The sequence below is a fragment of the Ptychodera flava genome, chromosome 5 (assembly GCF_041260155.1).
Source record: "Ptychodera flava strain L36383 chromosome 5, AS_Pfla_20210202, whole genome shotgun sequence".
In the NCBI taxonomy this organism is placed as follows: Eukaryota; Metazoa; Hemichordata; class Enteropneusta; family Ptychoderidae; genus Ptychodera; species Ptychodera flava.
In genome coordinates this window covers 42,736,653-42,750,942 of record NC_091932.1, presented here as the reverse complement: position 1 = coordinate 42,750,942, position 14,290 = coordinate 42,736,653, and the positions used below count along the sequence as shown (strand labels likewise).

Below are 14,290 nucleotides of genomic sequence, written 5' to 3'. Positions count from 1 at the left end.
ATTCTTTAAACTATATACTTGAATGTCGACATGAAAAATAAACATTTGTATTTCAGGTAGATCAGCGATTTCTTTCATTCAAAGTTTCCACAATGACTGCGCAATTCCCTTCTTACAAAATGAATCCATCGTAATAAAACTTTGTCTCTGTTTTAAAACCTTAAACTGAATCTTGACAATAGTTTGTTTAGAATTTTGAAATACATACATGTATTAGTGTTCACTCTTGTGCGATTCTGTTGACTCTACTCTCTGACTTCAGTGCCATTCTCAGTTTCTGCCAAAACATCCTCCTCCCCAAGTCATTCTTAGGCCATACCAGGTACTTCTTTGTCATGAGTATTTTCCTCAGCACCCGTGGCATCATATCGTCTGGAATTTCCTGAAGCATCACCATCAATATGACATCCTTCTTCTCTTCAAATAACTGGGTTTGCGCCATCCTCATTTCAAAATAGCACCACTCGCTTTGTGCAAAGTGAGGAGAGAGTATGAGCAGTGTTTTGTTGCTGTTCTCAATACTGTTGAGAATGTTTTCAAATATATCGTCACCTGGCATAAAATCACGTTCGTGGATACACAACTTGAAGTTCTGTTGATCAGTATTTTCTAAATTAGGAAGCAATTCCTGCATGACCCACTCTCCGTCGTGCTCATTGTACACCACAAATGCATCATATTTTTTATTTCTTGATTCTTCATCATTGTTTACTTGCAGCTGATAGCCACCATGTCATAATTTTAACATGAATAATAAGTAGCGTATGTGCCATCGGAATCGAATGCCTGCGACTATTGCCACAGTTAAAACAACTGCAAAACATATGATTGGAACAGAGATGATAAAAAACAAGTCACACTCGAATCCAAATTCTAATGTCAAAATTGAAACTCCATTCATTGTCTCAGGTGTGGCACATTCGGGTACTACTGGCAAAATTATTGTTTTGTCATTTTTAAGCCATTCCACAAAATGTTTCATTTCACATTTTGAGCAAGAGAAAGGATTTTTATGGATTATCAAAGTCTCCAGTTCAGGTAATGATTTTATTAGGTCAGTGTTAATTTTTGTGATTTGGTTGGAACTAACATCCAAGGAGTGCAGATTTGTTAGTGTGTCTGGAAGTACATCCATGTATTCAAGTGTATCTAAGGCTGTAAGAGAAAGCTCTTCAAGGTTTGGAAAGAGCTTCAAAAGAGCCATCAGTCCTTGCTTATTTTTTACCCAAGTACAGTCGTGTAACTTGAGAGTTTTCATATTTTTCCAAGGTAAGTGAAATCCTTTTTTGCTAAGACATTCCTCACTGAAATCAATACATTCATTGTCTGGTAGTGATATAGTATCGAAATCTGCTCCTTCAATATCGATGGTCTGCAGCTTAGACAGATTTGCTCTGATTAATTTCTGAAAGTTTATGTCCACCTTTCCATATCTCTTAAAAAAAGTACTTATTCTGAATTTTGGAGGGCAGGATATTTGCAAGTACTCAAGTAATGGAAAAGCTTCCAAGTCTAATGAGGATGAAAAGAAACAACCTACTGAGAGTTTTCTAAGGTGTTTTGGTGTGTTTAAGGGATGTCCAAAGATGCTTGGAATTTTATTTCCTGTCAGGTAGAGTGCTTTTAGCGATTTGAGTAGGGAAAATACAGCCTCAGGCAATAAACTAATATCATTACGAGACAGGTCTAGAGTTGTTAAGTTTTGAAGGGAAGTAAAACTATCAGGATGGATGGATGTAAAAGTATTGTCTGAGAGGTCTAATTCTACCAGTGATGGAACTGCTTCAAAGATATGTGGAGGGATTTCTCCAGAGAATAAGTTTGAGTTGAGATGTAAATATTGCAGATAATGAAGGCCAGCAATACTTTGAGACAACTCTGTGATATTTGATAAAGAATTCCGAGACAGGGTCAAAGAGATCAAATTATGCTCCAAGCCTTGAAAAGCATCAAACACAGATTTGAGTAAACAACGTGTAATGGTAAGTGTCTGTAAATGTTGCAGCCGCAGAAATACTCCAGGTGGTAGTACTTCTAGATAGGTAATGGAAATATACAGGTTTTGAAGGTTTGTCTCCCAAAGTCCTTTGAAGGTGGTATTGTCGATTTGCCAGAAATCTGACTCACTTTGAAGATGCAGTGACTTTATTTTTGAGAGTCTTAGTCCTTCTAGTATTTGTGGTAGTGCTGTATCAGCCGCGACTGCACTTGTTCCAATTAAATAGTACCAGTATAATTTTCGCGCCACCCACTCTATGTGTTTGTAGTCCATGATCAATGTGGCATATTTTTTCTCAAATACTGTATCATAATTAATAAAGTTGTGTTTATCAAGCACAAGCTCCTCTAGTTCAGTAAAGTGGCTCAGATCCGTTCGTGGACAATTCTTTTTAAAACAGTTCCAATTCAGTGCAATGGCTTTAATATCGACCAATGATTGCAATGCCTTTTGTGGAAAACAGTGTAGATTGTTCCCTCCTAAGGTAATCACTCTCAGCTGTGTTAAATCTTGAAATATTCCATCTGGTAATGTTGATAATCTATTATTATGCAGGTACAATTTGTATAAAAATCCAAGTCCATAGAAAGATGTTGGATACAGCTCTGTCAAATTATTTACTGACAGGATGAGAGTTTTCAGGTTCTTCAGATCAGAAAATAGCTTTTCAGGAATATTTTCCAGTTCGTTTTGCTGCAGATCCAGTATTTGTAGACTTGTTAGTCCGCTGAAGGATTTGCCATCAACGAAAGAAATCGCATTATGTGATAGATCCAGTTGTTGCAGTTCATTCAACCCTTTGAAGGATGTAGCACCAATTTCATTGATTAGATTCTGTGACAAATCCAGATGAGTTGCAAATATTGGAAAGATATTGTCTGGAATACGTTCAATCCTTCTGCTAGAGCAACCAATGTGGGTCTTCTTGTATACCTTGCATAAGGATGCCTCCGAAGCCACCTTGAAACACTGCAACAGTAGGACAATTGTAAAACAGAGAGATATAGCCATATTTGAAGGAATTGTACGCTGAGAAGCCAGTTGACTCGGTGGTTAGGTCTCATCTGAGTACTGGTTCTGTTTTGTTTACCTCACATGACATACAAGCAGAAGTGATAAAAAACTGCTGGGAGTCAATCTGGAGTTTTTTATAGTTAATATAGAGGAGGAATGCATTTTAACTGTTTAAATAATTTCACTTCCTCTTTCACTGACACTTTCCAGAGTGCTTTAATTAATGGATTTTCCTATGATTGCTACTCCTAAAATTTCTATTTTGTCCGACGCGACAACCAGCCATATTTGCATGAGGCTCCCTAGTCAAAGTTCATGAGTAACCTTCTGAACTTTCTATCTGGCTATTACAGAATCTCACTCTTTTACGAAAGATAAGATATACACTTGCTGTCAATTTTTTAGCACCTGATTTACTTATTTCGACCTGATGATGCACTTAGTTACCGATTCATCTGAATTAAACTTAATGTGTGTAAAATAAGTAAAGTCACTAAATACAAAGAACTTGATACTCCTCTGTAGGTATTTGAATGGCTACACCGGCATACTTTGTTCGACGAACTCTATTTTCGCACGTATGCTTTATGGTGTACGATCTTATTATGTATATACATCTATTCATACGAACTGAGAGAGTGTGAGAGATGCAGAGAATAATACAAATAAGCATTTTCGATCAGAAGTTACTTTATATCACATAAATAACAAACATGAACTTGTAGTAGCAATTATTGTTGCCTCCAAAAGTGTGCAAAAATAATTTCAATCATGTAATTGATAAACCTTCGCAGTCATGAGAAATATTTTTGCATTCTCACTTATTTTGGCAAGGGTCCTCTTCAATTAAATATGCATTTTCTGACAGTATTGTGGGAAGAACGATGTGAGTGAATAGTGAGTGAAGTTGACAAACGGCAGCCCAATTTCTGGTTTCAAAAAATGAAAAGGAAAATGATACCTTGTAAATAAGTAGAAACCAATAGTAAAAACTGGAGCCACATACCTATGTTTTATTTCATTTTCACTCGTTCGGGTGCAGATTAGGGTCTTCAAAATAAGCGGAAGTGATTCACGACCTGGCGACCGTCTGTTTATGGGTCGAAGTTGACGGCCCACAGTAGGGTCAATATATTTATATGAAGCAATATAAGAATTTCAAAAATAACATGAAAGAATGAAATCGCAATGACATGAAGCAGAAACAAAACTGCATTGCCTCGTAAAAATCTGCATTCAATTAAGCACAACAAATTGAGCGATTACGAATTAATTAAGGTGAACTTTTCTATCGAAAAATCGTCATCAACCCATCGACCGATTTGTTTCAATTGAACCAGCTACGCGGATGAATACACAGTATACGTGATGATTATCAGCATGATTTTCTGATGACTCAACTGATCGGGTAAGCCTAATTCAAGCGCCACGAGCCACGGGCCGCGTGCCGCGAGCCAAAGTTCATGATGCATGATTAGCATGTTAAGTTAGAAATAGGTGCATTTTCACTCCAATTTCATTCATTGATTCATTTTCATGGATAAATCAACATTCGGGCTCCAACGCCGCCTTCTAAATGCATGAACTGGTAACCAGCGAATGTGTTTTTACGAATTCTACATCAAGGGGCATATACAGAAAGGGACTCGAGAGAAATTATAGGGAGGGAGGGCCAGTATTTTTCAAAATCACACTGCGCGTAAAATTGTAACATGAAAATTTGATCAATCAAAATTCTGTATATTAATTTTGTAGACCATATGGTAAGGTTGCTATATTTCAAATATCTAGGTCTTAAGCCATGATAATATTAAGAAGATTTGTACAATATTATTTTTGAGAATTTATGACCTTTGACCTGCCTTATCCCTCCTCTGCAATTCACTAAGCTGTGGCTATATCTTATCCTATGTAAGAGTCAAAGACGGCTGGTGTCTATCGAACTGTGACTGGTATGGGACACCGACCTTCGACCCTCAAATAATCCTGTACCTCACTAATTATGCACATCTATAAATTATAGACTAGCTATCCGAGGTAGAGGTCTGAAGAATAGTGGACGGACATGATTATGTTAACTAAGATTTCTGCTAAAATGTCAAGCGACCAGGATGACATTTGACCTCGATTTAACGAATATTCCGATAAATCAGTAACTACAAGTTCTACACCATTGGTATTTTTGGACATGAGGCAACCGATGGTGCAACATCCTGTATCTTATTAATTATGCACATGTCTAATTCATAATTCACGGCTAGTCAATATGGCTACAGGTCTGATTTTTGCCGATGGGCCATCATGGGAGAAAAGATTATAGAAAATATATTACGTGCAAGGATGACCTTTGCCCTGAGTTTAACATATTTGCCAGTAAATTAGTGCAATAGCCTTCATATTTGGTGGGATGAGGCGTCACATCATGAATTAGTTAATATTTGTCAATAAAGACGTTGACTATCGAACGTACAGGTACGGTCAATGTTTGTTGGACATAACAATAGGGGAGAGTCACTTTTTCAGCATCAGTTTGAAAATTCGCCCTCCCTACCTATAATTTTTTCCAGTCCCTTACCGGCCAGCACATGTTGAATTCGTGAACACACATATCGTAGGTCAACACTTCATGCACATACAAGGCGTCTATTAAATTTGATTTAACAGTGAAGATGAATCGATAAAGTGAATTAGAGTGAAATGCACCTAGTTCTAGCTTGACATGCTAATCGTGCATGGTGAACCTTCGCTCGCGGCACGTGGCTCGTGGCGCTTGAACTAGGTTTACCCCTACTGATCACATGTCATTCACTGTACTAAAAAGATGGAAAAAAGTGCAAAGAGGTAATTCATCAGGTGAAGGTGAAGATCATCCGTTTATCATATCCATTTTTCTACTGTTTAGCACGAGTCTTTGTTACGACATTCACACTAAAATGGATCCGTGAGAATTGTCTTTCTGAAATTTTCTCATGACATCAAAACAGTGCAATCAGAATTTATCTTACGTCAGAATTACCAGCGTAAAAATCATTTTAAGATAACATTTGAAAAGTCACCCACTTGAAAGATTCAGCAAAAGTACATATAAAGGCTACATGACCTACAACTCTTCGAACTTTGCCCAAGCTTAAGGTAGCTCCAATTTCCTTAAACATTTATTGAAATCTGTAAATTGATAGATATAGTCATTACCTATGCCTCAACAACGTTTGATTGCGGCAGAATAGGCAAGAAGAAGAACAGATTTTTGTTCATTCTAAATTTCCGGTCATTTTCAAAGTCTTACCAAGTTATGTAAAAACGGAGAATTTTTGTCAAACTGGAGTGAATCCGTCTTCCGTCTTTTAAGTTGGTTGCACCTTATTGTATTTGTAAAGATTCATATGTGAACATGTGTACATTTACGCTGTTTATCGAGTAGTTGTATGGAGGGGGCCACATTTGGGTGCAGCATCCGTTTATTATTTGTCTTACTGAAACCTCCCCGTGCAGTTCAACTCAGTGGATAATTATACTTGAGTAAACAACTCTGAGTAAGAACATTTCTGTGAACGAAGTTAAATCTAAATTTAAAATCATGAAAACAAAACCCATAAGTTGCAGCTCATGTGCCTTTAACTTAGGTCATTTGAAAAGAGTACGGTTTGACTGCAAGGGAAGTCTATCATATGTTTCAAAGGTATCGGCGAGATGATCCACTTTCGGTCAACAAATCTCTGGTATTTTTGGTACAAAGTATCTATGAGAGGCTACAAATTCAGTCTTTTATCAAGCGTTACCATCTCAGCTGACTATTGCATCACGAAAACTCTCGAAACAATCATAAAAATATTTGATTTATAAAAAATGATGCGAAGTCTGAGTTGATTCAGTGCAGAATTGAAACTATAGCTCCATTTGTTATGACCAATATTCTTTACACAGAAATGACCCTTTCCAGAAGGTAAGCCTTATTCAAGCACCACTGGCCGCGTGCAACGCGCCACTTGGAGGTGAAAAATTTGGCCTTCAAAAAAGCTTGCAAGAAAAAGAGTGACACTCCCCAATTTTCCTGCACAAAAGGCAGCGTCCAACCCCAGGTTATATAATAGCTTAATTGAAATATAATTTACCATTTAACCTTTGAACTTAACAAATAATCACTTGGGTAAAATTCCGACATCATATTTGGTTTTACATCTGCTTTTTCAAACATAATATTCTCATCACATAAATTTATATCAGTTGTCAAATATTTATGAAAGTACAGGTTTAGCTAGATTTGTATTGTAACAAATAATTCATAGTTTCCTCGTAGACCACAATATATAGCAAATCAACAATGTGATGTTATTCCAACATCAAATTTCGTGCATGCATATATCAACAATCAAGAGTCTATAAATACTCATAGTTATTTAGTTTTGTATAATAAATATTCATAGTTTTCTCATAGACTACAATGTAAAGAGAAGAAACATTTTTGGAGAAATTCCAGAATCAAATTTTTTGCACACGCATGCACTTGTAATCATCCTTGTCTTATCGAGTACACTCATATCAATAATCGAACGTCTATAAATACACAGATTTAGCAAGGTTTGTATTGGAAAAAATATTCATAGTTTCCTCATAGACAACAAGGTATAGTGAATCAAGATTCGGTGAAATTCAAAATGAAATTTCTTGCAAAAAACATCCACTTGTAACCACCCTAGTCTTATCGAGTAAACTAATATCAATAATAAAGCATCTATAAATACACAGATTTAGCTAGATTTGTATTAAAAATTATTCATAGTTTCCTCACAGACTACAAGGTATAGTGAATCAACATTTGTTGAAATTTCGTAATGAAAGTTCTTGCTCATACATGCACCTGTAACCACCCCAGTCTATTCAAGTACATTAATATCAAGAATCAAGAATCTAAAACTATACTGGATTTTTTTCGAAAAAAACCCAGTTATTCTTCCCTATATTGAATCATCATTTTTGTTAAATTCCAAATCATTTGTGGCCATAACACCAAACAAACCTTCGTAAAATTTAACTCCCCCTAAAAACGGTTTCCGAAAGTCACCCCCACCCCCCGATTTCCACCGACCACTCCCCATAAATGAGGAATGCTACCTTACGGATATACATCTTGATTGACTTGCCCAAAGTTGGTGAAACTTGCTATGTACAATGTAGATACTATGATTCAATATTACACAAAGTCGATTTAGATTCTTTAGGCCATCCGGATTTTAATTTGCACGTCTAACGAACTTTTCTAATAAGGGATATGTCTTGATTTTGATCAAAGTCGATGAAAGTTGCTATGTACATTACAAAACTATTATGAAAGATTAATCAAAGTTTGTTAGCATTTTTACATCAGCATATTTAACGTACTTTCCCAATTACGGATATAAGCCTGGAAGGACTCTCTTATGTATATTGATGAAAAAAATTCTGTTGTATAAGTAAAAGGTATTGTGCATTTTCATGTCAGCTAATTTTTACTTTGTATATATCTAATGAGCTTTCACAGTTTGGCATTTATAGCTTGAAGGACACTTGCTATATAAAGTGGTGATACAATGACAGCAGTCAAAGAAATTTAGTCTTTATTTCAGCTAATTACATATTTGTGTGCTAATGATTATTTGAATAATCAGTGGTGAATATTGTTAATGATGTTGATCATAAAACTGCAAGAAAATCCAATAATACTTACTGTATAAGCATGGATTTTGCCTGTATTTTACCTGGAGAGTGCATATATACAGATGAATACAGTCAAGAATCCATTGTTTGTACTCAGCAAGCCTGTATTCATGTTGATTCATGTGAATTCACGTGTATTATTCTATAATACAGGCAACTCATTAGTGTGAATTTATCTGTATTATTGCATTTTGATGCAGTGTAACACTTTCATTGAAGTAGTTTAAATCTACAGAAAACAGCAATATACACTGAAACTAGTGTGCATTTTCAGTTTATATCTGGTTATAAGTTGTAGCCAATTCTGATGAGCACAGTGTCTGAGATTCTTTCAACTTAAAACCATAAAAGCACAGCTAATAATGACTAAAACTGCCTTTTCTGGACTTGTTGCATCAATAAGAACGAAAAATATCTTGTTCATTTTCTCTTTCTAAAATATGTCACTGTATTAAATGTATTGTGAAATATTATTGCACGCTGCTTTGTTATTCTGAATTCCCATAGAGAAAACAGAGAAGTATCAGGAATTTGCCATACATTTCATGTAAACTGCAGATTTCATAATGATTAGTGAACTGTGCAAAAAAGACTTTCAATTAGCAAACATCAAGATATTCCCAATATACATCTCTGATATATTAAAGTTCCACGCCCGCTGAAAAATATTTGACATCTAGATATGTCTGATTTATATTTTGATATCTTAATGTCACACACTGGAAGGGCATCCTGAAAATATATTTGTGATATTCAGTCACGTTCCCAAAGGACGTGCCAAAAAATGCAACTGAATGATAAAATTCGTGGCTGGTACGATGTACATTAGGCAAGCAGTAGCCCGTATTGTAATTCAAAGACACACTCACCCATATGGGCATTTCAAAAACATGGTGACCCAAAAAGTAAAAAAATACGGTGATTTCAAAAACATGTTGACCCAAAATTAAAAAAAAACACGTTGATCCCTCCCGCGAATGAATTCACCGGCCCAAAGGCCAAAGAAACTGACCAGTCCCTTAGGGCCAATGTGATGAAGTGGTGCAGTCCTTTGAAAGTTCCAGCAGGAATATATTCAAGCATTTGCTATGGTGATAGATTTTAGGTGCTTCAGCCATAAAAACATTCGAGGTAATGATTCAAAGGTATAACTATATGAAAGTTTCATTGATTTAATTCCATGACAAATCCAGATGAGTTGCAAATAATGGAAAATTGTGTGGAACATGTTCAAAGCACCCGTTAGGGAGCGTTCAGTTATTATGCCCGGGGTGCGACGGCACAATCCTGGGGGGTCACCTCAAATTTGAAAACTGCAAAGGGGGGGGGGTCATTTATTTTTCAAACAGATCAGACAGGGGGTCACTTAATTTTCATAAGTATCCGTCCCGTCAAAAAGCAGTTTCAGTGTTCAGAATATTCTGGGAGATATAATTGATTCGTTGCATGATTTCATTCTCTGAAGTTATTCAACTGTAAATCTGAACAAAAGTACAATTATCCGTTACATGAACATGTTGAATTGACAACTCTGAGGCTTGTCTTATTGTAAATCAAGCTCACTGAGGGCAATGAACAAAACCTATTACTTACATGTTAGGGAAATTATTTAACAGTTACCTGTAATGAGATTACTAGTACCATGAAAAGCTAAATAATACTTTATGGTGAAATTCCAATAGCATAATTGTTGTCCACATCTGAACTTTTAAATACCCTATTTGAATCAAGTACATTTGTATCAAATATCAAACGCCTATAAAAGCACAAATTAATTTTATAGTTAAGCATTGTAAAAAAAAATATTCTTAGTTTTCTTTTAGACTCCAATGTAAAAGTGAATCAACATTTCGGTGAAATTCCAAAATCCAATTTCTTGCACTCATATGACCCTTTAACCATCTTAGGCTAACTAAGTACTTTAAAATGAATTATCAAATGTCTATAATACACAGATTTTGATATTTTTGTATTGGAAAAAAATATTCATATTTTCCTCATAGACTGAATCTAAATAATATTTATTTCTTTAAAGCGCACTACACATACGTCTCAGTGCGCTTTACACATTTAAAATTGATAAAATACCAGCAAACTGAAATGTAAAAACAATCAAATTAGGCTAAAAACATAAATGGTTAAAAATGATGAAAATTTCTGCAGAGTAAAAACAGTCAAAATACAAAAAAAAACATTATTAAAATTATACAGAGTAAGTAGCAGAAAACGTTGAAATAAATCAAGCATCAGCGGTTCCGGTAAAATGGTGACCTTCCAAAACATTCCAAATACATTTTGGTATAATTCCAAAATCCAATTTCTAGCGAACACATCCATTTGTAACCACCCTAATCTAATGAAGTACATTAATATCAATAATCGAGAGTACATAAATACACGGGTTGACCTATTTTTGTATTGGAAAAAAATTACTCATACTTTCTTCATAGACTCCCGTGTATAGTGGATGAGTATTTTCAGTGAAATTCCATAATCAGATTTCTTGTACACATAATATGCACCTTTAACCATCATATTCTAATCAAGTACAATAATGTTAATTATTGAACGTCTGTATGTGCACAAGTATACCAAGTTTTTCATTACGAAAAAAATTATTCACAATTTTATCATTGACTCCCATGTATAGTGGATGAACATTTTTGGTGAAATTCTAAGGTCAAACTCTTTGTCCACGGGCCAGTTGTAACAACCCTATTTCATTTAAGTTCATTTAGGTAAATTATCAAATATCTATAAATGTATATATATAGTTTTGCATTGAAAAAGTATTACATAGTTTCCTCATACATTACCATGTATAGTGAATCAACATTATCAAAAGCTGATTTTTAATTAAATCAAAATATGAAAATTTTGTTCACACACGCTTGCGCAAAAATATTGCGATCAACCAGTAATTTCTGTCCAACCCCTTTGAGGGGTAATTTCAAAATTATAGCAAGTCAGAAGGGAAAATCTGAGCATTAACACCTTGTGAGTTTGTAAGAAAGGTCATTTGAAAAACTCTAAACTCTTTTTTTATTCTATCGCACCATAATCCCCCCCCCCCGAGGTGTTGTGTGTGCAGCTTTACTCAAGCAATGTGGGGGGGAGGGTGTCATGAAATTTTTGTCATCTTGAAAGGGGGGTCATCAATTTTTTGGTACAATGGGTAGGGGGTTCACTTATTTTGACTGATGTGCAAGAAGAATTCGCCGGCCCACCCCTGGCCATAATAACTGAACGCTCCCTTAGAGTAATCAATGTGACTCTGTTCATACACCTTACATATGGGCTGCTGTGTCGCCATCATGAAACAATGAACCAGTAGGATCGACCATTGCCAAGTATAGAGAAGCCATTCTTGTGAGGCTTATTGCTATAGAAGCCACTGAGTTTTGATGTAGTTGTAAAGCTTGTCAGCCAGCCACTCGTCTAGACACTGATTCTGATGCAAAATGTTGATGTTACATAACATAACAACAACAGCAAAAGAACCACTGGCTTTGTATCTCAAGACTTTTCATACTGAACACAGATGAGGAATTCATTGTTTATAATTAAGTAATTTTACTACTTCTTTCACTTCACTTAGAAATGCTCATTTTTGATTATTTATATACTTGTTTTGCGTGGGGATATCCTCTGACTGACAACTACTTTCTTTTGCAAGAGGCTCCTTAAATCTAATATCAGTAGCGTGACTGACAATCTTTCATTGGTGTCATATGTATCAAGCTAGCTTTATCGCTTTCAATCGCTCTTATTTGAACTGCAGCGAGAAAGCTATTACTGTCAGCCTTAGCTCATTTAGAAATGTTTAAATACTTTTCTGGAGCTTCATCATCATTTATGGCATATTTTAATTGCGCTCATTCTTTTCAGTGACAGCCGAAAGAAAAGGAAATTGAGATACTTAGTTATTATTATGAAAAACCCTACAATTGTAATCTGTGCAACAATAATTTGGCCTAAAACTAATAATTAAATTCCTCCGCAATTTTGAAACCTATTTTCATATAAGACTTGTCAGATTTTTTGATATAAAATATTGACATGGATTTCTAAACTTGGTAGACTTCATTGACTGTTGGTAACGTGGCCAGTCATTTACCATGTCGTTCGATTTTCGATAGTTGTTCGATGTATGGCTAGTCCTACACATTGTGGTCGCAAATTGTTCCTCGGAATTTCCACTTCTAGTCAGTCAGTATTTATCAAGATCCGTGAACATTACGATGTGTGTTGTTGTGTTTTGATTGCTTTGTGAATGCACCGTGAGAACACATTTTTCCTAGTCATTTGACCCGTCTTGATTCTCTCACTCTGTAAGCTTCCCTCTAGCACATGGTACACACTCTAAAGTCATGTGCGTGCTATATTTCTTTTCTTTAAGAGCTGAGTCATACTTCTTTTATTACAACGTACATGGGTTTCATTTCTCTGTTTGTTCATCTCGTTGTTTGTGCAATAAAGCTCCTCTGGTTTATCTCAACATAATAGGCATATTCAGAAAGTAATGCAAAATTACGGTTTCATTGTGGTTTTGATAAGATAATATCAGATTTAATGAAGCTGATTAAACCACATCCACTTCTCGATCGATACTTCTATGACGTCAGTTGTTTCGCATTTTGATTGTCTCTTCTCTTTTGTCTCAATAACGGTGCTATGTGCACGTGTGGTGTGATTGTAAGCAATGTTGTATATAATGGGGTCAGCAAACGCTTCCATTTCATGCCCTGATAGGAGTGAAGTCTTATATTTTATGAAAGTTACAGCCTCGAAACACATTCTGGTGTCACTAACATATCATATAAAGTAACAAGCTATTTGTTCTCATTTTTGGATCAATAATTCCTCTTCCCTGAAATTAAGTTTCCAGCAGGTATCAAAGGGGACTTTCAAGTCAAATTGGGTGACCTTCTTTAGGTTTATTCAAGTGTTGATAACATTTGCATGGGCAAATTTTGTGCTTGTTTGCTCTTTTTTGTTAGAAACATTGTTCTCTTGAGACCACAAGTCATGCAGCTTTGAAATCCAATATCTAGCTTTCAAGTGACTCTCTCATTAATTGTTTCAAAATTAGCACAAAACTATTTATACTTTTGAGAATGTCTCATTTTGGCTCAAAGTCTCATCAATCTCATTCTCTGAAAGTCTATGTCCAACAGCACATGTGTTTGGTTTGTAAGCTCCTAGGGATGAGCTCATTCAAAATTGTCCAAATTATCGTTAAATTTTCATCTGTGAAGATTTTTATTAGGCTAAATTCTTATTTTGTGCAAACCATCTATTTTGTATAAAATGCCACTGGTCTGACAGATTTTATCCACATATATAGCTTCTTAGATTTTGATGATCATTAAGTTTGCTTTTTCGTTTTTATTTGTGGAGAGTGATTGAACACGTTAATCATCTCCATTAACATTGCAAAGAAACTGTGATCATCAAAACTGACTGTTACATTCTTCCAGAGCATAATCAGTCTGGCTATTCCTCCTCTTTTCGGGCGAGTGAGAGTCGCGCGCCCTCACGGGTTATACCTGAGGGCCATGGTGTAAGCCCTCACAGGCAAGT

At 35.6% G+C, this 14,290-nt stretch overlaps 1 protein-coding gene across 1 annotated transcript; it reads right to left on the bottom strand.

The window, feature by feature from the left end:
- Positions 1 to 220: 220 nt before the first annotated feature.
- Positions 221 to 634, bottom strand: LOC139133750 (toll-like receptor 2 type-2). The gene has a single exon (XM_070700517.1). The coding sequence runs from the start codon at positions 632 to 634 to the stop codon at positions 221 to 223; it is 414 nt and encodes a 137-aa protein (XP_070556618.1).
- Between the last annotated feature and the right edge of the window lie 13,656 nt (positions 635 to 14,290).